This window comes from Xiphias gladius, chromosome 16, assembly GCF_016859285.1.
Source record: "Xiphias gladius isolate SHS-SW01 ecotype Sanya breed wild chromosome 16, ASM1685928v1, whole genome shotgun sequence".
NCBI lineage: Eukaryota > Metazoa > Chordata > Actinopteri > Istiophoriformes > Xiphiidae > Xiphias > Xiphias gladius.
The window spans coordinates 20937319-20962195 of record NC_053415.1 but is presented as its reverse complement, the minus strand read 5'-3'; the positions used below and the strand labels follow the sequence as shown (position 1 = coordinate 20962195).

Sequence of the window (24877 nt, the reverse complement as noted above, 5' to 3'; positions counted from 1 at the left end):
CACAACCCCCCCCCCAGACACCCACCCACCTCTGCGATATCTCTCTGTGGTCCTGACCTGCTTATCTCTGACAACTTCTCTCTCTCTCTCTCTCACACTCACACACACACAGAACCTTGTCCCACTCTGGTCTCCTGCCAGACAGGAAAAGATGTGTGTGTGTGTGTGTGTGTATATAAGTGTGTGTGTGTGAGAGAGATCCAGCTGTTGGCTTCATATCTGTGACCTCCTGTTGTGGGTGTGTGTGGATGTCGGGGGGAAGGAAGCTATAACGGGCTCACACTAAAATCATCCCTAATGAGGCTCCCGTGTGTGTATGTGTGTGTGTGTGTGTGTGTGTGTGTGTGAGAATGTTGGGGGCTGGCTATCTTTGAGGACTGGTTTGAGCAATGCAGGGGGAAATTTCTATCTTTTGTCCTTACAAAAAATAGAAATACAAATGTCAGAGAGGGAGAGCGAGAGCGAGAGAGGCAGATGGAGGAAATTCTCCAGTTAGGTGTGACAAAGTGTTGTGCTGATGATCGCACAATTCAAACCATCAAAGACAAAAAAACATTATGAAGCAAGTGATGCATTAGTTTGCTAAAAATGTGAAAAACTACCAAAAAACACTACTAAACTTTATAAAAACACATATTTCCAGTTTTAATTGAAATTCGAACAGTTCAAGTCCAGTGAATAACTAACTGCAAGAGGGTGAAACATTTTTAAAATGTTTGGGTCACCAAAAGCCCAATAGAAAGATAGTGTAAATTTCAGAGTTTAAAAAAAAATGGATCAAGTAATGGATGAGCAATTTACAGCTTTCATGCAGCAATGGAAGTAAGTGAAGCCGTGAAAGTTAATGCAAACAATTCCTACAGGTGTCCAAACTTCTGTCGTACAAACCCTCTGTCTTGTTGGAACAAACTGTTACTACACCCTCTGATGCATTATTAGGACAATCCTATATGGCTGGAAGTAGTACTGTATATTTCCACTGTAACGGCAAGAAAAAAGGCAAGAAACAAAGGACGACAGACTTGTTGGTTAGGGGTTCATCCTACAGCAAGATAATGACCCAAAAGGGTGTAAATGCATCCGTCTCTGAGAAGCATACGCAATCGTCACTCCTCCTGTAGTGCCCCTGCGTCAGAACAGCTAAAGTTACGCTAAAATTACACTGACATTAGCCATAGTTCTCTGTCTCATTAAAGAAACAAGGATTACACATTTCTACACATTCGATTGAATACAAGACACACTGAGCTAATGGGGTGTTTATCTGATCAATTCAGCTAGTGGATAATTTGCGCAGGTGAGGGAGCAGAGTTAGGTTAAAGGCAGTTGTTAGCTAACACTAGCTAAAACACTAGCACCACCTCCTCCTGGACTGCAGGGCGACCGGCCCCAATTTGGACGGAAGAACCGATTTGTGCCCTGACCAACAGAGACGCTAGTATGTGGCTGAATTTAAGAGAAAGTTCCTTAAATCTCATCAGGACTTTATGCAGATTCAATACACTTGAAACAACAACAACAACTGTAAATGGGGCTAATATGCATTTTTTTTTTTTCCAACAGTGATTTGTAATGGTTTTGAAACTCAGACAAATGATGTTTTGCTGATGGGGGCGTCAGATCAGAAAACGCTTTTGTGTAGAGAGCATGGACAAATATATTTTGTCATTTGATTTGAGCAGGTCAACATGCTCAGCACAGTTTTGTTTCATAGTATTTTGACCACTTTTTTCAGGGAAATCACACCCATATATAGTAAACCTCCCTAAAATCCAGCAACCCCCTTTGTATGCGTTTCGATTGTTTTTACTTCACGTTTTTCAACCAGCCAACATGTCACCATGCAGACAAAAAACACTGTATTCCGATTATACCATTAATGCCATTCAGACAGATTGATTTTTACCAGCTCTGTAAACCACAACAGTTAGTAGGTAGTCTATACTAAAGGCCTTTCCTTTGCTGTGGTGAGTCTCTCTACAGCCATCTGAAGGCAGCAGGTATCTGTTCCATCTACAGTCTATAACCGGAGTGATGTTGCGCACCGTCAAACCATAATTACACATGGCAGATCTGCTGGTTAAACTCGGAGCAACAACCAACAGACCGTCGCAAAAATAACCACAGAAACCTCCATGTTTTTGTGCGCGTCAAACTTGTTTTGATGAATGAATCTGCAGTTTTTACTGCAATTCAACAGGAATGTTGGATTCTGACCAATTGAAAAAACGGTTCACATGGTCTCATGAAAAATCCTTAAATTTAAAATTGCTGCTAATAACTCCCCAAGGACCGTCTGTTCCTTCTGCCCCCCTCCCCCTGCTGTCTCCATAGCAGAGACTATGTGCTTCATCTCTTTCTTAACAAGTCTAGCCAGAGTAACTCCTGGAGCTCCACAGCCTTAGTAAGAACACAGGTAGACATGTCACTGCGATCACTAACGTGATGTGATCGAGGTAGTTCAGTTTATATTTTATAGTGGTGTTCCCGGAAAAAAATTTCTCTGTGGATCACTGCACTGATACTTCCCCTGTACATATGGCACAAAGTGGCTGTTAAACGGCAGATGGTTAGGATCATTGTACGACAGATAAAATGGTGCACTATTACGCATGAAAAAAAATGACGATCGTATGCTCTTCAGTGAATTCGAAAGCTAATCCTATCACTACCAAGGTTGGACCGACAATTACATAGAGAAAAAAAATAAAAATAAAAAACAAAACAAAACTTTTTAGGTTGTTGAGTTTTCAAATTTTGACTGTTTGATTGGCATCTTGATACAGGTAAAACAGTTAACACACAGTATGTAATGTGGAACTGCAACACAGTGCATGAAATTACGTACTGTTTAAAACTGTGGAGACAATTAGAAATGGATGTCTCCAAATTTTCTTGAAAGATCAGAGGTTCTTTTCATTGCCTGGGACCCTCTTATTCATTCATTCTAACTCAACCCTTATTTGGGATGGAAAATGATGTCAGCGTTAAGACAGAGACTGCAGTGTGATGTCTTACTGTGGTTTTATCTGCAAAACACATACTCTCACACACACACACACACACACACACACACTCATTAACAGCTGTGTTGTGTCCCACAGCTCCCTGACTGGTTTCCAACTGTTGATGATTCATTAACAGACTCTGCTTGAGATGAACCTCTCTTTTTCCTGACACGATGCTTTATATGAAAACTGTTCTTATGTTTGTCCTCTCAGCCTGTCTGTCTTGTAAAACTGCGTCTCCTTGAGCTTTGACACTAGCTCCTTTTTTCCCCCCACCCGTTCTTTTACACGACTATTTCTGTCACTTTTTGTGTGAACAAATGAACAGAACACCATGAATGTCTTCCAGGAAAACGTTGGCTTATCCCTTCCTCTGTCTGAATTTCAGCTTTTTACTCCAACTTCCGGTGTGGCCGCTGAGAACAGTCAGAAACGCTTTAGCCTTTCAGCATGGTCGGACAACAAGATGTGGGAGCGATTTCCTTTCTAGAGCAACCAGACCATAATTCTCCCAGTACCAATCTGTTTGCACACCTAAAGTACGATGAACACCACAGTCTTTCTTAAAAAACGATAATGATATGTCCACATGTACATTAAAATAGTTAGAAGTCAGTTGAATAATTCCTCCTGTCCATACTGGCTGTGAGGAGATCCCCTCCAGACACACTCCCATTGTAAGAGATGTGAGACGAAATTCAGACTTCTCTGGATTCTCTCTAAAAATACATTTAAAAGTGCAGCTGAAGCTAATATGAGGATTTGGGAAAATCAATTGGGTATCTTCCAAAGTTTTATTTTTTTACTGTAAAAAAAAATTCCCTCTTATTGGAATCACATTAAGAAGGGATCTCTTGAGTTCAGTGACCAAAAACCCTTACAGTGTACATCAACATGTCAGTATTGCTTCAAGACTGGTTTGAAAAAAAATGTGATTCTATCTTTTAATGATGTCTCTCTTGCTCAGAGGTGATGGGTCATTGAGGCAAGTGGGGCACAGCCGTACGTGCTGGCGGCAGAAAAAAAAGTGGTTTAATTAAGAGTAATTTAGTAAAATGAGTAATTTAGAAATTAATAAAATTCTGGATTAATGCATGACAAAGAAATCCTTGGTTGCTGTTCTTATTTATCATTATTCTACAATTTAAGCTCAGTGGCTGGATAGAGTAGTCCTAGAATGGTGTTTTTAAAAATCGCGCTTGTCTCAGAGGTCTCTATGTGGGGATAGCCCCAATGTCAAGAGCCCAAGTCTGGGAAAAAAACAAAAATATGTGCGCACAAAGCCGTGGGTAATGGAAGTGGATAGCACAGATTTGAGGCGTGACCTTTGCACCGCTGTAATTTGTATTTGGCAGAAATTAATATTTCTTTTAAAAAGAGGAGAGCAACTGCGATCACCAAGAACTAAGTGGATCATCTTCTATATCATTAATTTGAAGGTCTGCCTTTTGAAGAAAAAATTTGAGATGAAAAGCCTCAGTGCTCCCCTACTACGGCCGATAAAAATTACAGATTTAACATGAATTGGCTCTCCAGGGAAAAAAAAAAAAAAAACAGAAAAAAAACAAATTGCTAACTGCTACCTTGTCAAAGGCGGCGCTTGCCTCCAATGTATATTATTCGGAGGAATGGTACCTGGGTCAAGAACAGACTTTCAAAGGAGCTCAAGAATCTTTCTGAGAGAATTACCAAAAATGAAAGCAGCAGGAGTCAAAGACAGCACTGTGAAACTGGCGCGCCCAAATGGAGCAAACATGGCTACCCAAACTGACAGCATGTACAAACAGGGAATTGTTACACCACCACTGTTTTTTTTTTTTTTCCACCTAACAAACCCACTGCCCTTGCCGGTCTTATTTAAGTTGTACATCTTCTGTATGTAAGCACGTTGAGAGCCTTGAGAAAACGGAGTCAAATTCCTTGTGTCCAAACACACTTGGCCGATAAAGTGGATTCTTGGACAACAGCCCGTAGTTAGCAGCAGAGCAGACCCACTGGACTGTCGCCGCGGGTTTTGGCTGTGTAGAAAAACTTAGCCAAACAGTGTTTTTATTTCATTTTTAAAATCACCTTTTTGTTGATTTCTCATCATGGTACTATTTCAGTCACTGAGCATTTCTCACTGAATGCTTTTAACCTCCTGGCCGAACAGAGTTTAGTCCAGACCAGAATTGCATCAGTCGCTTTGTTTTGATCATTTTGAAGTCCGAATCAGAGACACAGTAAATCAGTCCGATTGTTGATATGTGCGTGTGCGGAGTCGATCTGCATGTGTCTTCCTGTCATGTGACCTCAGGACCTCCAGGACTTCAAACACATGACTGCAGTTCACAGTGTGTCTTGAAGCAGTCCAACAGTGAAATGACCTCTGTCTATTGTTTGTCCCTCAAGAATCACAGAATCACATGGTGACCTGAATGCAACATGGCTGTCACATGACACACACACACACACACACACACACACACACACACACACACACACACACACACACACACACACACACACACACAGTGATGTCAGTCCATCAAAACACTTTGGTACCAGTACTTTGCTTTACGACCAAATACCTGCAGAACTAATGGCCTTCCGATCACCCTCAGCTCTACTTTGTGTTTAGCAAATGTAAACATGCCAGCACGCTAAAGTGAGAGGTGAACGTGGTAAACGTCACACCTGCTAAACATCATCATGTTAGCATCGTCATTGTGAGAATGTTACAGTGATGGTCGAGTAGCTTCAGAAACCTCAAACTACTTTCTCTAACTTCACATAACTTGACAATCTGACATTCACGCCCACTTCACGCTGTGTCGGTCAGGTGCGCGGAGGTGAGATTGTAAACTTTCAACTTCTCTTTCTAGCTCGTTTTTCCATTGCTCACACTTTTTTTCCCCCCCCTTCCTGTGACTTTCATGTGAAAAGCAGAGTGCAACACTATGAACATCTTCCTGCAGAGACTGCCTCTGACGGCTGGCTTCTCACCCTGCCCTCTGAGTGTGGCTGTTTGCAGCAGCTATAAATGCTCTTGCCTTCCAACATGGTCTGACAACACATATGAACTAGTTCTATTCTGGCATAACCCGGCCTTTTTGGCTGCATTCGGACAGAATTCGGCCCTGCGTGAAAATACAGGGTGATCCAGCAAAAAGCTGAACCTGCATCAACATTTGCCACAATGCAGCATCATCCGGCAAGATGCTGCAGGGGAAGTCACACATTTCAGGTAGATTAAAACAAGTACACTATATTTCTATTGTTTAACTGTGTGTTCGTCACTATGAAAGACAAAATAATTGCAGCCGTGGGTGGTAACATCCTGTCTCAAACTGTTATACGGTGGTGGAAGAAGTACTCAGATCCATTATTTGAGTAAAAGTACCAATAGATTACTGTAAAAATACTCCATTACAAGTAAAAGTTCTACTCCACTAAAAATACACAAGTTTTAACTTCAAAATGTAGTTAGAATTTTAATTTAAAAAAATAAAAAAACAACTGGTTCTGCAGAAACATGTCCCCCAGTGATTGATATATTATACAATTACATTATACATTACTAGATTGTTGCGGATGCATTCATACATAAGCAGCCTTTAGCTGCTGCAGCTGTATGAGGTGGAGCTAGGTTTAACTACTTTATATTCAGATTCAGGTAGTTAAGTCTAGTGGTTCCCAACCGGGGGGGGGGGGGGGTCACGTCCCACCCAAGGGTCACGAGGTAAATGATAGGAGAGGAAAGAAGAATGAACAAACAAACAAAAAACAAAAAAAAAGTTGAAACGACTGGCTTGATCTTTTACAATTTCCTGTACTTTATAAGTTTCATATGTTTTTATGTAAAATCTACAAAATAAACTAGTAACACAGCTGTCAGATAAATGCAGTGGAGTAAAAGTACAATATTTAATTCTGAATGCAGTGGACTAGAAGTAAAAAGTGACATAAAATCCAAAAAGTAAAGTAAAAGCACCTCAAAATTGTACTCAAGTAAATGTACATAGCTACATTCCACCACTGGTATTGAAAACAGCAGTGCAGTGTTTTGATGTCAAATAAATCTTCTGATTCATAGATGTGTTACTCAAACTGGACTTTCTGGGTCGGAATCTCCCTGTCTCACCGGTACCTGAGGCAACACACTCCCACCACCAGCCCCACGCGCTGTTTCAACGCAGGTCCGAATCCACGCCGACTCTTGTTAGGTCAAGCGTTTGATTTTTAACCTGTGCAAATGAATAAACTCAAAAATTCACACCAAACGCAGAAGGAAAAACAAGCTGGTATTTTAATTTATGGTCAGATAAATGATGGTTTTTCATCTTTGACTCAAATTTATTTACATGTATTCATGTGGCAGACCAAGTAAAGAGAAATAAAGAGTAAGTGAATGTGTAATTTACGTAATCCAACTCTACTGACTGACTGTACAGTACTTGTGTACAGTTCGGTCTGGGAGTGACGTTTCTGTGGTTCCTTAGAAATGTGTGTGTCTGTTAGGAAGAGGTCACCACCCTGATCACTGCTTCCTCTCAGCTGGTTTTGGTTGTGAATACCTCAGTATCCATGGCGATTGCACTGAACTTCCTCACAGTCAGACAATCACTGGCAATTGGCCGTCGCTGGGGAAGTTCAGGCACCCGTTGCCCTGGTGACAGACGCTGAGTCATCCTCTGTTTCCCGCCTCTCCCTCTCGTCACAGGAAGTTCACCTCTGTCAAGGCCCTGTCCTGTTTAAGGAGGTGTCAAAATAAAAGCACTGAATGTTGACCTCCTGTCAAATAAGAGTTTAGTCCTTCACCTCTGTCAGAGAGAAAAATAACATCCTGGACACACAAGCGCATGCACAAGCATACACGCGCACACACACACGGTCGTTCTATTGTTGTCAGGACACTCATTGATAAAACATAATGCATTCCTTAGCCCTTTACCCTAACATTGCATGAATAAGCAGGTTTACAGGTGCTCCGAACAAAGTGCTCGGTGAGTGTAAATGCCTAGCCCCAACCCTTACCCTAATCTAAACCTAATTCTAACCTGAACCCTAAAACCGTCTCAACCATCAAACCGCCCTTTGAAGGTCCGTCCCAAAGTGAGGGCCGGCTAAAATGTCCTCACTTTTCAAAAAAAGTCCTCACTCCCAAGGTATAAAGCCATGTCATCAGCATATTTCAAAAGAAAAAAAACTTGCTCTTTAAAATCAGAAAATGATTTTTTTTAAAAAGAAAGGTACTTATTTAAAAAGTACTTGTCTTCATTATTTTTGGCAGGACATAGTCAATAGGAGAGTCACTTTTACCATGAATCACCAAACTGCGCATTTTTTGGCCGCATGATTTGGAAATGCCACTGAGTTTCATTGCCTGAAACCAGAGTGGGTTTGGTTGCATATTAACGCTTGCTTTTCCTCACTTTGTTTCTCTACATGCGGTTTGTGACTGATTTTAGAGAGCGAGAGCGAGAGTGAGAGTGAGAAAAAAAAAAAAAAAAAAAAAAGAAAAAAAAAAAGATCCTGCCTGCGATATAATTATTTGCTGGTGAGGCTCAGAAGCAGCACAATGATGAACGCTGGTTTAAAACAAAGGGAAGTAAAGAGGCTGGACAGACAGGAAAACTTAGAGTCAAGACACCATTAATCCCACAATCAATAAGCCTCTGTACAAGGATGTGCACCTTGTGAGAATTAAAAGCTGAACTAAAATATAAAAATAAAACTTGTTATGTTGTTAAGTTTGGTCAGCACTGCATTTCTCCTTCGGCTGCATATTTGATGTTCAAATCCAGGAATAATATACTCAGCTGGCATTTCCATTATTTTGCCCAACCCTTTTATATAAGTGAGGGTAGTTTATATAACAAACCTCTCTCTGTACAATGCAATACATTTCAAGAGCACCACAAACTACATCCTTCAGAATTATCATACTGCTGAATTGACACCTTTCTTAATCAACCTTAATAAAAACTGAACATCATCATCGCCATGAGGAGGGTTTGTTGCAGGGCTGCTGAATTAGACTGCATTGATTTTAGCTAGGTGTACCTAATAAAACTGCCACCTAAGTGTACATGATTTTTAAAGTGTGCGCTTGTGTTTTGTTTTTTTTGTGTCTTTTTAAGTCCATGAAATAAAAAGTAACATTAACATTTGAATAAAAGCTCATTTTAATGTCTGTTTGCTCCTGCAGCGGTTATATTTTTAATTCTTTTCACTTCAAAATATCTGCCCAGACTTTCATATACACAACAGTTTTGTATTCCCTTCGGTTCAATTTACACTGGCTTTTGTTTAGTCAGCAGAGCGTGTTATTTTTAAAAAACCTCTCCGAGTGGAGCCGGTCATCTGGAACTTTAAACGTGATGTTTGTTGAATGTTTTCCTGACAACATCTCCGCTGTTCATTCATCTCTCTCCTAAACAACAAGGAAGTCAACTAAGGCAGCTGACAGCTGCACTCTGTGTGTGTGCGCGCGTGTGTGTAATCTCCATGGTAACTAGTTTCCAGAACCCCATCCAGCTGTTTATTTTCTTGTCTAAAATAAACAAACAAGAAGTGAGACTGAGTGGCAAGAATGGGACATCCTGTGAGTAGAGAGCAGCAGCAATGACCTCCAATCAGAGACGAGAGCTACAGTGAAGTCACTTCCTGTCAGCTTAGCACCATCAGAGGGGAAAACCTGAAAAATGCAGCTGATTTTTATTGAGAATAAAATAGCTTTCCGAAGTCAAAGTGTGCGAACACTGCAGTGTGTGATGGAAGAAGACGAAGACAACGTTTTGGTTTCCAATGGCTGAAGTATCACCAGTGGTGGAAGAAGTATTCACATCCTTAACTTAAGTAAAAGTACCAATACAGTGTAAAAATACTCCATTAAAAGTAAAAGTCCTGCATTGAAAATCCTACTCAAGTAAAATTACAAAAGGTAAATGTACTTAAAGTATCAAGTAAAGTAAGTATGTGTCCTGTAGAAAAATTACCCCAGTATATGATAACTATTATATTTCATATTATCACATGACTTTTACTGATGTATTAATGTGTGTAATGTTGCAATTTAGCTGTTATAGTTTGTTGAGGTAGAGTTAATGTAAATTATATTGTTATCATTATCATCACCATTTAAAGATGCATGATTTATGGCATGTGATTTTGGTACATGACCTGTTTATTGCCATATTAAGTTTCCACAAAAGCAAGATAAACAAAACTTTAAAAAGAAAATACTCCTAACCAAGGCACTAGCAATTTTAAAAAACAATACACATAAAATAATAAAATGATAAAAAATAAAATAAATACAATTTCAGTCAGGAGTTGTCAAATTCAACCTTAGAAAAAATAATCCAATTACCTTTATTATTATAATTCAATCCTAATTATCATAGAATTGACTTTATGACAAAGCGTCATTTTTTAAGATCATCATATGGTATGTTTTGCATGTAACTTCTTCATTTGTAAAGTAACTATAACTAAACTGTCAGACAATTGTAGTTCAGTAAAACGGTGCAGTATTTCCCTCTGAAATGTGGTGGAGTAGAAGTAGTTATAAAGTTGCATTAAAATGAAAATACTAAAACAAAGTGCAAGTACCTCAAAGTTTTACTCAAAGACAGTACTGGAGTAAATATACTTAGTTACTTTCCATCACTGAGCATCTCACACACACACACACACACACACACACACACCTGACAAATACACATACAGTGTCCTGTATTTAGTATTTATGCTAATGAATGTTTTACTCCTTACCGTGGCTGAGGCTATGTTGATGAAAACGTTGTTTTCATCATGGTTGCCAGTAGCAATGTTGACATCAGGAAGTAGAACAGCTGGCGTAACTGGAGGCATCGCCACGGCAACACAGACCCAAAATGTCTCTGGAGCAAAACAGCTGTTCCGTCCAGGGGCGAGAGACCTAGAAAAAGACGGACAGACAGAGTCTCTTGTAGTAAAACGACGGCTGAAATCGAGGCAAAATTAAGTACATGTCACACACAGCAATACTTGGCAGTTTCATTATTTGCCCAGAAACGCAGAAGCTGACCAGTGACTCTTACACTGGTGGATTACCAACCGGGCAAAACCATCAACTACCCAGGGGCCACAGTCTTTAACACTCGCTTTATTGTTCAATGTATAAAATGTCAGAAAAATATCAGAAAATTGTGGAAAAAAGCCCGTCATTATTCTCCAAAGGTCATGTGAAGATATTCATATTGATTATTTTTTCTGATTTTTTTCTTTAAAAAACCCAAAACATGGCAAGTTTATTACCATAGAAAAATGAAAAACTAAATATTCAGATTTGAGAAGGTGGTGCCGGTGAACTTTTGCCCTTTTCGCTTTAAAAAACAAAAAAGCCTTGAATGATTAATCAGTTATCAAAACTATTGCCAATTAATTTTCTGTCAATCAACTAATTAATCATTTCAGCTGTGGAGTACTGTCTGGTTTCTGAGTTCCAGGGGAAATAATAAAAACAGTGGGGGTCATCAGGGGCCCAACAACCAATATTTGTGCCAGGGCTCCTCAGAAGGTTAGTCCAGCCGTGGTGGAAGAAATGCTTAGAGCCTTTACTCAAGTAAAAGTAGTAGAAATGAATGAACAACACAGTGTGAAAATGCTCCATTACAATTCAAATGTTACTTAAGAGAAGGTGCAGAGGTACTATCAGCTAAAAATGTACTTAATGTTTTGGAAAAAAAAAAAAAAAAAAAAACCCTTACTTTTTGCAGCATTAAATATGTAGAACAAGTTTATGTCCCTTTTATTCACTGGGACGGACTCCCTTAACCCACCCTTACCCTACAGGATAAGCAGGTGCAGATAATGAATGGCTAGTCCTGATCTGGGTATTTCTTGTTTGGTGAAAACAGCTAAAAAGATGATGTAGCCAGGTGCACCTAATAAACTGGCAAATGAGCGTATGTTTACTGTTGGGGGCAGTCATGTTGGTTTGACATCAGGTGTTAAACTTAAAGAAACCTACCTGACATCCGGACCGTGACTGCGTGTCTAGTTTGACTTTCTTTTCTTGAGCTGACGTTAATCCAGAGCTCAGGCTCTAAGGGAAAACTGTCAAACAGCAGAGGGGCGGCTGCTGCTGCTGCTGCTGCTGCTGCTGAAGCTGAAATTTCCTTATGCGGTGTGGTGGCCTGTGATCGGACTATTGGTAGTCAAACAGGCCAATCAGAGGTTGAGCTGGTCTAACCAGGTGTGTAGAATCAACTCACAGCACCTGGAGAGGAACTGTGAGGATATTATTACTTTTTCTTAAAGATTATACAAATATTTGAACGGTAATATTACTTTGTTCTTATGGCACTTTAAATACACGTGTAAAATGGTGCTTAAGAGGAATAAAATGAAGTTTAAAAGCATAGATTGAACACATACGTGTAGTAGAATCTGTAAGTTGGAGCCATAAAACAAAAACGCAAAGAAAATAATGAAAGAAATGATTCAATAGATATAATAAAACAAAACTTTTTAAGGCAAAAGACCATCCTAAAAAGTGACTCTCATAAAGGGTGTTTAAAAATAATAATAACAACAATAATAATAATAATAATAATTTCTCTCTGAGCTTCTTCACAGCTGGCTATGGAACGTATCAGTATCCACTGATGGAAAATCAACTGAGTGTTGAAGTCGTGAGACTTCAAAGAAAAACACAGACAGATAAACACAGAGGTTAAATGTGAAATATGAATCAGGACATATAGCGTGTGTTTGTCTGTGTGTGTGTGTGTGCATGCGTGCGTGTGTATACATGTCTGCGTGTACGTAAATACCATGTCTAATTAAAGTTTAAATTTGTCCTTCCTGTTTGCAGTTCCCATGGTGACCGTGGGAGAGACTGAGCGGATGTTTGATTGTCTAGAAACACACACGCACACGCGCACACGCACACACACACACACACACACACACACACACACACACACACACACACACACACACACACACACACACACACACACACACACACACGCAGTACATGTACACAGTGAGCAGATCAAAACTCTGCAGGGGAACAGGACCCTTGTTGTTGTACTGTAAATATAGCAGTTGACAATCAACAGTAAGTTCATGCTGAGGGTAAAATAAAGCAGAAAGACAGAACGTCTAATTCAACTTGCTTTTACTGACTTTTACCGGTTTTTTGATCATATTTTCTAGAAATTTAATTCCTCAGTATAAATATCTCGGCTAAATGCTGCTTTTAAAGCCCATCAGGAAGTGTTTTTAATTGTAAATGTGATTTCCCCTTAAAGCAGCAATAATCAATATATTTACGATAGGGGTCGTAGTGATGAACATACAGGAAAACGTGGTTAAAGAGCTTTACGGTGAGTTTCAGCTCACCGCTTGGCTCGCAGACTTCACTGATCTGGTTCCCTCTCACAGCTCTCGCGGCGGCGTTTTTCCGTCGTTTTCAGTGAGAAATCTCCAACAGCCCAGCGTGGCCTGCTCTACCTGCTCAGCAGCAGACAGCAGACAGACGCAGCTCAGGCAAAGAACCAGATATTTCACCACAAGTGGACATTGGACACTGCCAGATCGGATATTTTAATGGACAATACTTTCTGTCTGCAAACATCTAACTGATGTGTTCAGTTGAGACAGGGTTGATATCGGACAATAAAATGAAAATGCACTGAAAAACCCTCATTGTTCTATTAATTGTTTTTGAGATATATATATATAGTATGTGACAGTTTATCTAGTAACATTTAGTCATGGCTATCTTATACAAAAGCAGTGAGTTTATTTACTCAAGTACTGTATTTCAGTTGGTAAAATTTTGAGGTACTTGTAGTTTACTTACTTCCATTTCATGTTACCCTGTATTTCCACTACATCTCACGCAGGGGAAATAATTGCACATTTTATTCCCCCACGTTTAATGCACAGCTATAGTTATTAGCTACTTTGAAGATCAATGTTTTTCGTACAGAACACGTGATCATTAAAGCGATAAATTACAGACACAGCGGTAGGTTGAATAGTCAAAATTGGCTCCACCTCAAAGGCCTACAGCATTACAGCGCTACTTGCAGATTAATGCATCTTTGAAAATAATCCATTCATGTAAAACAATAATATAAAACAGTGTCAATTTAGCTTCACAGTGAGTACTTTTACTTTTGAAACTTTTGGACTTTTACTTGAGTAAAGATTGCAATGGAAGACTCTTACTTGTAATGGAGTATCTTGACATTGTGGCACTGATACTTTCCCTTAAGTAAAGGATCTGAACACGTCTTCCACCACTGCCTACTAAACTTCATTTGGTTTTTATGCAGTATTCTGGATTATTCTGCCTGCAGTTTTTTCACCACATACGCGTCTGGTCTTGCCTCAAGGTCCTAGACATCTAAATGCAGTTTCGTCTGTTAATGAAGTTTATAAATCTGTCCCTGCCTTTTCTCAAACCACACCATGCTTACATTCGTGTTCTCTCACCGCTCCCTCATTAATAATGTCTGGAGAAACGGGCCACGGAACAGTAAAATACACAGGACGGGTCTGTGTGTGTGTTGTTACTGGTTCACCTCTATTGTTCTGTTTTGTCCCAGATCTGACAACGCCAACTTTATTAATGATATAGAGGCTAAAACACACACACACGCACACACCCACTCGATGTAGTGTTTAGTTGTTGTACAGCAGAATGGAGCTCTGTTGTCACATCTGCAGCTCTGCATTTTCCTTCTTATAAAAAGGCCAGAGGTTATTCCACCACTGGGAGGTCAGAGGTCAGGGGTCACCTCCTCCTAGTCCCACAGCCGCTCCTCCGTCTCTGATGTCTCAAAGCTTCAAAACTTGCGTGTCAGTGTGACCGCAGTCTCTTTTCCTCTTTCTGAGGAAACACAGAACTCGAGGAGCAGACACCAGCAGATGACGTGTTACATACTGAGCAGGATATACCGTAGCGCAGTGTGTAACCCTGACAGTTACATACACAGACGAGCAGCAGACACTGAGGATCAGCGGGTCTGTTGAAAGTTCTCCAGTGATGTTTTTTTCTTCCAGACCCTTCATCGACTTATTCTTTTGTTGTTGTAGTCTGAGCTGTTTTCCAGCGTCTTTAAGCCTGAGTAACTTTTTGATCTCCACCAGCTCCTGAGAAAAAAAAAAAAAAGATCTGGCTCTTTAGCAGCTTAATGCCCCGCTATGTTCGCCCGCTAGTCGCCGTTTGGTGCCGAGGCCTGTAGCGAACAGTGAGTTTCACTAGCTCTCACCGACTGAACCGTTTTCCTCTCAGGTGGCTGAAGTTGAGGAGGAGCCGGACGGGTCAGGATCTGAGGCTAGAGGGCGATGCTTTAATCCTCACCGCGGGCCGCTAAAAAAAACAAAACTCTCACAACTACACAAAATGAAAATGCGAAAATGAGTCAAAACAGATGGCGGAGACGTCTCTGCAGGAACACACAGCAGTGGCTACAACTGTAGGTCAAAGGTCGCCATACAAAAGCTCTAGTCAGAAGTAGAAAATCTCCACATCACACACTTGCATCTGCAGTCGCAGTACGTGTCTCCTGACAGTAAACTGGCTTAGAAGCTTTAAGTCTAATTCTGCTGCTACCAGTTCCAAAAATAATCATCTGTAAACCCTTTTTTTTTCCGTTCAGAAAACTTCCTCCTTTTTTTTTTTTTTTGGAGCCCTGCATTTGACGTCCCACCGCGATCGAACGGCGCCACCCGCAGGCTGACCGCGCTCGATAAACGGCGCCGCCGGTCCGCGGGGCGTGCGCATGGCAGCGCCGTCCGGAGTCCCCGCGTGCGTGACAACTACACCATTGGGAGTCCCGCTATGGCGCACAACGGCGCGACCTTGAGCCCCCCGCTCCCACTCCGCGTCGATTCACAGTGACGGCGTTGTCGTGACAGCCCAAACCGCAAGAATCAGATTCATTAAAAACAACAAACAACAACAACAACAAAACCTAATGTGAACGTTAAAGGCTTTAAGAACTCAGATCGACTCATTAAACAAATCTCGGCTGATTGCGAGCATCTTCTGAATTTACTGAAGTCTGTGTCTTCACAAGGATATAAACCTGTAGAGATGTATATTTTAAAAAAAAAAAGGGCCAAAGGTAGTGTGTATGTATGTGCGCAGTACTTGTGCGTGTTATACCGGTGGGACTGTGCAAAACAATGCAGCATCATAATAACTGAACCACATATTTATCACCTGCAGTGTCAGCCGTGCGTGTGTGTGTGTGTGTGTGTGTGCTCTCATTAATCACAGCGGTGTTGCTGTGCTTCAGCGGGACGCTCTGATCTCAGGAGGGGAACCATCTGTTGCTCAACACCTTTTTTTTTTTTTTTTCCTTCTTCTTCGGTGAGAAGAAACACGCGGGTTGCGGAAACCCGAGCGCAGGTTGAATTTTTCAGCGAATTTATACTTTTGGCTTTTATGGAAAGGACAACATTTTCTAAACAAACAAACAAAAAAAAAAAAGACGTGTATTCATATTCACAATGCGCAGCACATCCACACTAACACTAGATGGGTCAGTGTTGGATTTTATGTATAAAGCTTTAATGTAAACCATTCTACTTTCTTCGTGCAGAGTGATTCGTGTGTCGGGATTAACGTAAATCGCCCTGCAAATTTCAATGTTGGCCTCCTGCACACTGAGCACGTCACGTGTCACGTATCGAAAAACAACATGCGGCGTCTACGGGCACGATGGCGGCTCCGAGGCTTCGGGCCAGATGCCAACATCGGCTTGAAACGCAAATACTGACGCTTTTTTTTTTTTTTTTTTTTTTTAAATCTATGGCGCAACGTTTCGAGCAAACATCCACCTGAACGAAAAAGAAAAGAAAAAAAAGGCAATGCGTACAGACATAAAGGCAACAGCTGCATTTCGGAGATCGTGTGATACGAAATAACACCCATATCAATATCCTATGTATTCAGAAACACACAATGTAGCCCATAAAGGGCAATAACTGCACATACTTTAAGACATGATATATATATATATATATTTGATTAAAGGGGAAAATGAGATGTGTCTCTCATTCTGCCTCATTATTTAAAAACGGAGCTCTATCATCTTTTTGAAAGTGACCATCTCTTATATCTAGCAGGGAGAGCAGTAAAACCACTCGTATTCTGGTCCATCGTGGTCTCAGATTTAATCCCCGTATAAAAATGCAATACTGCGGGTGCGCCCGGCAGATGTCGACATGTGGATTTATCAAATACTTCGATCACATACGGTGACCCCTTTCGCCGGCACAACACGCGGGTTCCGTGCCTCAGAGGGCTCTGTTTCCGCCGCCGTAGACGCGACACGCTGAGACACTGTGTCCTTACTTTGAAAATCCCGGGGGAGCTGTTTGCCCCGCCTCTCTTCCGCTGCCTTCAGTTTTTTTTAGCGTCGCACTGCTGCCACCTTCTGGACGTAGTTCGCTCCCGCAGAGTCCAGCCCCCCCCCCCAACCAAATATCTTGTGCCTTGTCCACTTGCCACGGGGCCTCCTGTCTCCCCAGGCGATCCCGGACTTGACTCCGTGATGTTGACAACCGGGGCTCTGTGGGGCTTTGTGGCCGAAGACGGTTCTCAGTGACTCCGTGGCCGCTCTGTTCATCTTTACTGGCGCAGTAAGAACGCTGCCGTTAGCGCCGTTTTCCCCCCTGACCCTCTGCGTTGTTTCTAACACTGTACCAGCATTTACAAAACAAAAAAGTACTCAAGAGCATTAGGCCAATTCGTTTCTCCCTTTCCTCTAAAGTGCCTGGTTGTCACCTGCTCGTTGCACACGGTCTTACCTTTACATTCCGCAGACCAAAACACACCTGAAGTAGCGCCACCGGAGCCACGGCGGGGTTGTAAAGGGTTGGTCCTCCGGGCCTCAGGTTCGCAGATGTCGGCCTCTCAGTAGAGATGACCTGCTGCTGTCCTCTGTCATACATCGTTGTAAACTGAATATTTGGGGAATTTTTTTTTTTGAGGGGGGGCGACTTCAGGTCAAGCAAAACAAGACATTTAAAGACGTCACCCTCGTCTCATATGGATGAGCTGAAGGTGATTAAAAGGTTAGTGGAAAAAAAACATCAGAAGATTTTATTGGTTACTATTTTTCCGGTAGGGATTCATAGAGCTCTCCACCTTTTTATGTAAAATTAATTTTTCTAATCTTCCTCTTTGTCATGGCATCGGCGTACTGCTGTTTTGACTACGACTCCCATCGTCCCCCTCGGTGATTTCTCCGGAAGAAAATCTGCGCTTTTCCCTTGCCCTTCCTCTTTCCGTCAACGGAGTTTAGGTAGGACACTGGCCGTCTGGTTCCCTTCGCAAAATCTGTTTTAAATCTCGATTTTCTGAGATCATCCATTTTAAACCAGCACTTTTAAATGTGCGGCAGCTGTATAATAATGAGACCCGCTGAGCATTTTAACGGCAGACGTGCGTTTCGGAGCACTTTTTTGTGGTTGTGTGTAGCTCATTGGTGACATGGCTCAGAGGCAGCGGTGCGAAGCGGCTCCGAGGCCGGTCCGGCAGCCGCTTCACACCTGACCGTCTGGTGTCTCATATCAGCCGCTTAGAGAAGCCGGAGATACCGTGATTTATACATAACTTCCTAATTTAACAGCAGGTCGCTCTCTGGATCTGTCTGACCATAAACCACGGTGTCCCGTGCCGTTTAAACAGAAATGCTACAGGAGCTAGCTTGCTAGGCTAACTGTAGCGGAGAACTTAGAAGAGAGTTTGCTGTGAACATGTGAGTTCATTCTTGCTGTTTTCAAGTTACGTTCACGCAAGAAGGTGAATGTGTTGGAAAAAAAAGCCAATAATTCCTTATGAGTCAAAAGGTCTCAAAGTTAAATTTCACCTGGAAAACAGGCAAATACAAGTAATCTGCAGGGCTGATAGTCTGAAAGCTTGGATGTGATTTCCTTTAAAGGCCTTAGAAAGTCAAATTTGATTCACAGCGGTCTCAGATAATTTTTTTTTCTTGCCCTCCGTAGTCGGTAACGTTACATGGACCCAGATTGTGTTCATTAAATGAATTCAGTCATTGTATTCAATGTAGTCAGTGATTTTATTTATAATATGTCTTATCTAGTTTTACCTAAAACTGGCCGGAAAATCTCCAGTACTGTTTCGGATCCTCTTTACGTAAAACACATATCTGGACCCCGGTCTGGGTCATTTTTAATGATTGGATTAGTGAAATTATTAGGAAAGACTTTGTTAAACTGCTGGGAAGCAGAGACAAAAATGTGATATAAACGTCAATGAATTCATGCACTTGGTAACTCACTTTAGGTCATATCATCGCTACTGGTTTTCTTCGATATGTCATACTTTGGACAGTATGACTGAAACATGCATTGTATGTGGTCTTTCAAGGGGGTTAAAAAGTCTTAAATTTAACTCGAACTTGGAGAAACCTTGAAATAACACCAAGTTGTTTTTTTTTCTCTCTCTCAGTACACGATGGGACGTGTGATCAGGGGACAGAGAAAAGGTGCGGGCTCCGTGTTCAAAGCCCACGTCAAGCACAGGAAAGGTGCTGCTAAACTCCGTCACATTGACTTCGCTGAACGCCATGGTTACATCAAGGGGATTGTGAAGGTAAACGGGGACTCTTTACCACTTGTTTTGGGGGCACGTCAATGTGTTACTGGTTGTTTGTGAGTGTACGAACGTCGTTTTCCTTCTGGCGGTCTGCCCTCGTAGGATATTATCCATGACCCCGGCCGTGGTGCTCCCCTGGCGAAAGTGTGCTTCCGTGACCCATACCGTTTCAAGAAGAGGACAGAGCTCTTCATCGCTGCTGAGGGCATCCACACTGGACAGTTCATCTACTGCGGCAAGAAGGGTAAGAGGGTAAAAGTAGACTTTCTAAGGTTCTTCCAGAATAAAGCAGATAGAGGAACAAGATACATTAACTGTTTTAACTATATCCTGTTGTCCTGGCTCTGCTCACTACCTAGCACTAACTAGGGATGTCCTGATCAAGGTTTTCAAGTTTTTCCTTTAACACTGGGTTTCTCTGATAGTGACACCGCTCCGACGTGAAATGTTGATTAAAGATTGATCTGATGCGAAGAAATATAGTGCAGACTTCTAAATTTTGATGCATCTTATTTTTTCACAAGCTACTTCTTCCAAAAACTGAAGGCACTGGAACAAAACTATTACATTTATAAGCTTAAATTATTGATATGATCTGAATGAAAGTTGGGAGAATGCAACTCATCAAATTGATTTGAAGCGACCAGCTAGAGGGATGATATCTCACTCTGTCCGAGTTCTTGGGACTACAAAAACACTCAGCCCACATGCAGTTGTAAAGCAGCGTTGAAGAGCAATGCTTCATTTTAACAGACTTTGGCCCAGTACAGACAACAGACACGTTTTTATTTTTGGTCAAATTTTGGTGTCAAGTTACTCACAGAATTAATGTCAGTTAGCAACGCCTGATATGACCTGCTGCTGGAGACGTCTGTCATTTTAACCAGCAAAAGTGACGGTCTAGTTTGATGGACAATTAATCGTTTGTCATTTTTCAAGGAACAGTTGTAAACATTATCTGGTTAAAGCTTTTTCAGATGTGACAATTTGCTGCTTTTCTTTGTCATATTTGATTAACTGAATATTTAGCTGTATGGACTGTTGGTTGACTAAAACGGACAATTCAAATAGTGCTTTGAAATATAACGGGCCCCTTTCGTTGTTTTCTTACACTATATAATTTTGAAATAATCACCAGGTTAATAATGAAAATATTTGTTAGTTGCACTCCTAACTTGAACTTTGCTAATAAAAGAGAGCGTGAAGAGCCAACGGCTTGGTTACTGTCAGGGCTCAGCGAATTCTGCCAACCCCGGGGTATCAGGACAGTGTCGCTCACCAGTGCACCTAAATTATAAACCACATTAACACTACCTAATATTTTCACTCTCATACGCAGCAAAACGCTCGTGCTCTAGTGTTAGGCCGTCGTCAAGGAGAGCAAGGAAAGGATCGGATTTTGACTGATTTTTATTTCAGCCAAAATGATCAATTAAAATATGCCATGAGTGGCCCTGATATACTTTGTAACTTCTTGAGCATTTTAAGTGCAATGTTAGGACTGTTGAGGGAAATGTTACTACCTCTAACCTAGTAATACTGCCGTCACACTGTCTAAGGTGAAGTGACTTTGAGGCCTTATTCGGACATGACACTGACGTGTAAAGTTGCCATCACATGATAAGTAATGAGGTGCATGTGGTAAAGGGACAGAGTAGTGCTGAACTGTAAAATATGGGCAACATTTGGACACTGACCATTGTGAGTGATGGTTATTTCACCTGTGGTGTTAAGCGCAGCACCTGCGTCCTCTCTGGCAGCTTTCTTTTGGCTTTGTATCCATTTCTGCTGCCTCAAATTTTAATTTTTTTTTATATTTGTTACTTGCATTGAACTTTGCATTGCGCAACAATTAGTCGGTTGAAGGGAAAAATACTATAAAATTACTATTTTGATAAATCAATCAACATTTTTAAAGCGGAAATGGAACATTTAATTCCTCAAAGTTCTCAAATGTGAGAATTTGCTTCTTTAGTGGTCTTGCATATTTTAGTGAATTAAATATTTTGAGGATTAGACTGTCGCCTTGTGCTCTTGGATATTATGATGGGCTTTTTCCAATGATTTCTGACGTTTAATGGCAGATTCATCATCAGTTGGAGCCCTAGTTGGCACAGTTTTAGACTTGTCAGTATATAAGAAGTGGCATTGGAAGTACGGAAATGGGATTGTGATAATAATGCTAACAAAGCAGGTTCTTTGAAATGTGTGCTTGTAATTAAACGAAGCTTGGGTCACGTTGTTGGATGGTAGTTTTTACGATGTATCAGTGTGAAACCCGTGCCTCTACGATCTTTTATCCCACAGCTCAGCTGAACATCGGTAATGTCCTGCCCGTTGGAACAATGCCTGAGGGAACCATCATCTGCTGCCTGGAGGAGAAACCCGGCGACAGAGGCAAGCTGGCCCGCGCTTCAGGAAACTACGCCACAGTCATCTCCCACAACCCTGAGACCAAGAAGTCCAGAGTCAAGCTGCCCTCCGGCTCCAAGAAAGTTATCTCCTCTGCCAACAGAGCTGTTGTTGGTAAGGACCCTTCGTGTCTGGTGGAGCTGATGTTTCCTCACTGCCCGCTTACTGACCTGCTTTTAACTCTATCTGCAATGCAAGGGCTGCGTAGTTGCACGCGGTTAATTTGGCGTCTGTGAACTGAACGGTGTGATTGTACCAGTGCACACTCTGACCAGCTCTGCCCTGTCTGTTAAAGGTGTGGTTGCTGGAGGCGGTCGTATTGACAAGCCCATCCTGAAGGCCGGTCGTGCCTACCACAAGTACAAGGCCAAGAGGAACTGCTGGCCACGTGTCCGTGGTGTGGCTATGAACGTAAGTGAACATGAGGATGCAGAAACTGTATTATCCATGATGCTATGCAGGCAAAACTGATCTTATGAACTTCAGAATAACAAAGTGAGAGTAGCAATTCTGTTACATTGGTAATAGATATGGCCTCAGGTTGTGTAACGTGTTGGTCCCATCAAACAGCCTTACCTTGTAGGTCAGATTTGACGGTGTTTGCAGAATCTGGAGAGAGGTTTCATAATGAGGGACTTAAATAATTCAGTTTGTGATTAAAGAAAAGGGGAAAGTATGTTAATGTGCTGGAAAAGCTGGAGCCTCAGTTGTGTGAATCTGGAGCAGACAGAGATGCAGACGGGATGATTTTCTGTTCAGCGAGGAGGTGGAGGTGATGATTGAGCTTTAACGTCTTGTAGATTATTTTTTTTTTGCCATTTTCCCACAAACTCAATATAGGCATAAATACATATAATATAATTTGCTAATCGATTCATTGTTTGATTAATTTTTCAACAAAAAAAAACAGGACTTGTTCCCACATCTTTAATGCATCAGATTTTCTGCTTTGTTTTATCACAGTAAACAGAATTTTGAGTTTTGGTATGTTTTTGCTGGAAAAAAAAACCAAGACATTTGAAGACACCATGCTGGGGAAAAAAATGTGATCTGCAATTTTCGTGATTTTCTGACATTTTAAAGACAACTACTAGATCAATTTGAAGAAATAATCGGTTATAATTGTTAGTTGCAGCATTAGTTTGGTGGCTGTTGTCTCCACTGAGGTGGCACAGACACCAGGACTAGGTGTTGAATGTAGATCGTTACATTTTCCTGATTGGATCGTGTTGCTGAGTGTCTACATGCTAGTAAATCCCTCACAATAAGAAAGTGCACGTTTGTTTCTGAATGTGAAGCGCTTTGCAAAAGTAACGTCTTCAGCTAAGATGGGGTATAATTAAAGGACCAGATCTTAATGTCTTGAAAGGTGTTGTATAAAGATTTTTCATGGCTGGACTGTTAAGTGAAAGGCGCGCTCACTGCGTTTCAGTATTTGAGACACTTTTCATATACTGGTTGCTTGTGTATGTGCACATTTTTAAATGGCCAGACATTGTCACGTTTGCAAGTCTCCATCCATAACACTGAAGGTGGAGAAGGTTGGAGGCTGGGTCTTTGTTCCCCGTCTCAGTGTGAGAATGCAACTCCTGTGTAACATACGAAGGTTCCTCAGACTGACGTCCCTTGTCTCTCTCCCCGCAGCCTGTTGAGCATCCCTTCGGTGGTGGTAACCATCAGCACATTGGCAAACCCTCAACAATCAGGAGGGATGCACCTGCTGGTCGCAAGGTCGGTCTTATCGCTGCCCGTCGTACAGGCAGACTGCGTGGAACAAAGACCGTCCAGGAGAAGGAGAACTAAATCTGAATTTCTTGATAATAAAACTTGTTCCAAAAGAATCCGTTCACTTGCTTTATTTTTGGGTACACACACACACACACACACACAGGTCGAAATATAAGAAATATTTCAATTGGATATTTTAGAGCCATTGTTAATTTTATCAGTAACACCAGTGTTTTTTTTTTTTTTTTTTTTGTTTTCCTTTTGAAAAGTAAAAATGTCTTGCGAGCCACTATCCAAAATGGTAATTTGGAAAACCAGACTGACACTATATGAGCTACCAATGATGTCTGATCTTAAGCATTGTAGTTAATGGTGACTAGAAAAATGGCTGTTATGGCAGGTAATCCTTACGTTCAGAGCCTAGTTTCTGAGGTACGCCTAGTTAAAACTACTGCTTGCTACTATCATTCATGCTTGAAATCATACCTCCATTAAGATATTTTATTGTTGATTCATCTTAATGGATAATAAAGAACATTGGGGCCCTTATCTCATATCTATGAGATAATGTACAAGAGAGTAATGAGGCAGGAAAGTTGTCAGTACATCCACTGGTACACTTAAAAAAAACAACTTACCAGCTAATTCTGACTAATTTTCCAAACATAAACAAGAGGCTCAATTTGCAGCCCACATCAAGTGTAAGTCAGGACTTCATTGAGTGAATAAGTGTAAGAACTGACCTGATAATCATCTGGTTTTTAAGACTTTTTCAGTATCAAAGTAATTCATTGTTAGTTAATAGTACATAACAAAAATGAACTGTTATTAGCTAATTCGGCTTCATTTTCCAAGATGTAAACAAATGTAGGCTAAAAAACGTGTTGCAGCCCTGTTGCATGGCAACATTATACTTCCTGTTGTAAAAGTTTCCATCTGTTCACGCGAGTGAAGACTTTTAACGTGACATTTTCCAAAATACTTTGTTGAAAACAAAAAATACTTACATTGATATTTAAGCTCATGTTCATTACACAGATAGCTTTTACCCACCGGGCACTTTATTAGGAACACTATACTAAAACAGGGAAGGGCCTCCCTTTGCTCTCAA

General features: G+C 41.1%; 2 protein-coding genes across 7 annotated transcripts in view; one reads left to right on the top strand and one right to left on the bottom strand.

Annotated features, from left to right (window-relative positions):
* The window catches only part of itga4 (integrin alpha 4), a 66447-nt gene extending 53944 nt beyond the window's left edge, over positions 1-12503 (bottom strand). For 2 of the 4 annotated variants that reach the window (XM_040147760.1, XM_040147763.1), the window contains exons 1-3: positions 12007-12266; positions 10767-10932; positions 7565-7737 (exon numbers count right to left, since the gene is read on the bottom strand). The gene's annotated coding sequence lies outside the window, so the exon portion shown is untranslated. Of the gene's footprint in view, positions 1-7564; positions 7738-10766; positions 10933-11743; positions 11869-12006 lie in introns of those variants that run through there. The other 2 variants (XM_040147759.1, XM_040147761.1) reach the window with 2 other exon arrangements.
* A 5524-nt stretch (positions 12504-18027) lies between these two features.
* On the top strand, positions 18028-23879 carry rpl8 (ribosomal protein L8). Of its 3 annotated transcripts, XM_040148941.1 has the most exons (7): positions 18028-18080; positions 18261-18310; positions 19480-19623; positions 19729-19870; positions 21934-22152; positions 22334-22449; positions 23683-23879. In XM_040148941.1, the coding sequence occupies exons 3-7, from the start codon at positions 19486-19488 to the stop codon at positions 23839-23841; spliced, it is 774 nt and encodes a 257-aa protein (XP_040004875.1). In that variant the 5' UTR covers positions 18028-18080; positions 18261-18310; positions 19480-19485; the 3' UTR covers positions 23842-23879. The 3 variants fall into 3 exon arrangements, with proteins under 3 accessions (XP_040004875.1, XP_040004876.1, XP_040004874.1); XM_040148942.1 differs by lacking the exons at positions 18028-18080; positions 18261-18310 and adding an exon at positions 18618-18766; XM_040148940.1 differs by lacking the exons at positions 18028-18080; positions 18261-18310 and adding an exon at positions 19357-19381.
* The last annotated feature ends 998 nt before the right edge of the window (positions 23880-24877 follow it).

What these genes read in the sequence shown, in the direction of transcription:
- rpl8 (XM_040148940.1), top strand. An exon ending in CATCTACTGCGGCAAGAAGG is followed by an intron (nt 19,871 to 21,933) that starts GTAAGAGGGTAA and finishes TTTATCCCACAG; the next exon opens with CTCAGCTGAACATCGGTAAT. An exon ending in TCCGTGGTGTGGCTATGAAC is followed by an intron (nt 22,450 to 23,682) that starts GTAAGTGAACAT and finishes CTCTCCCCGCAG; the next exon opens with CCTGTTGAGCATCCCTTCGG.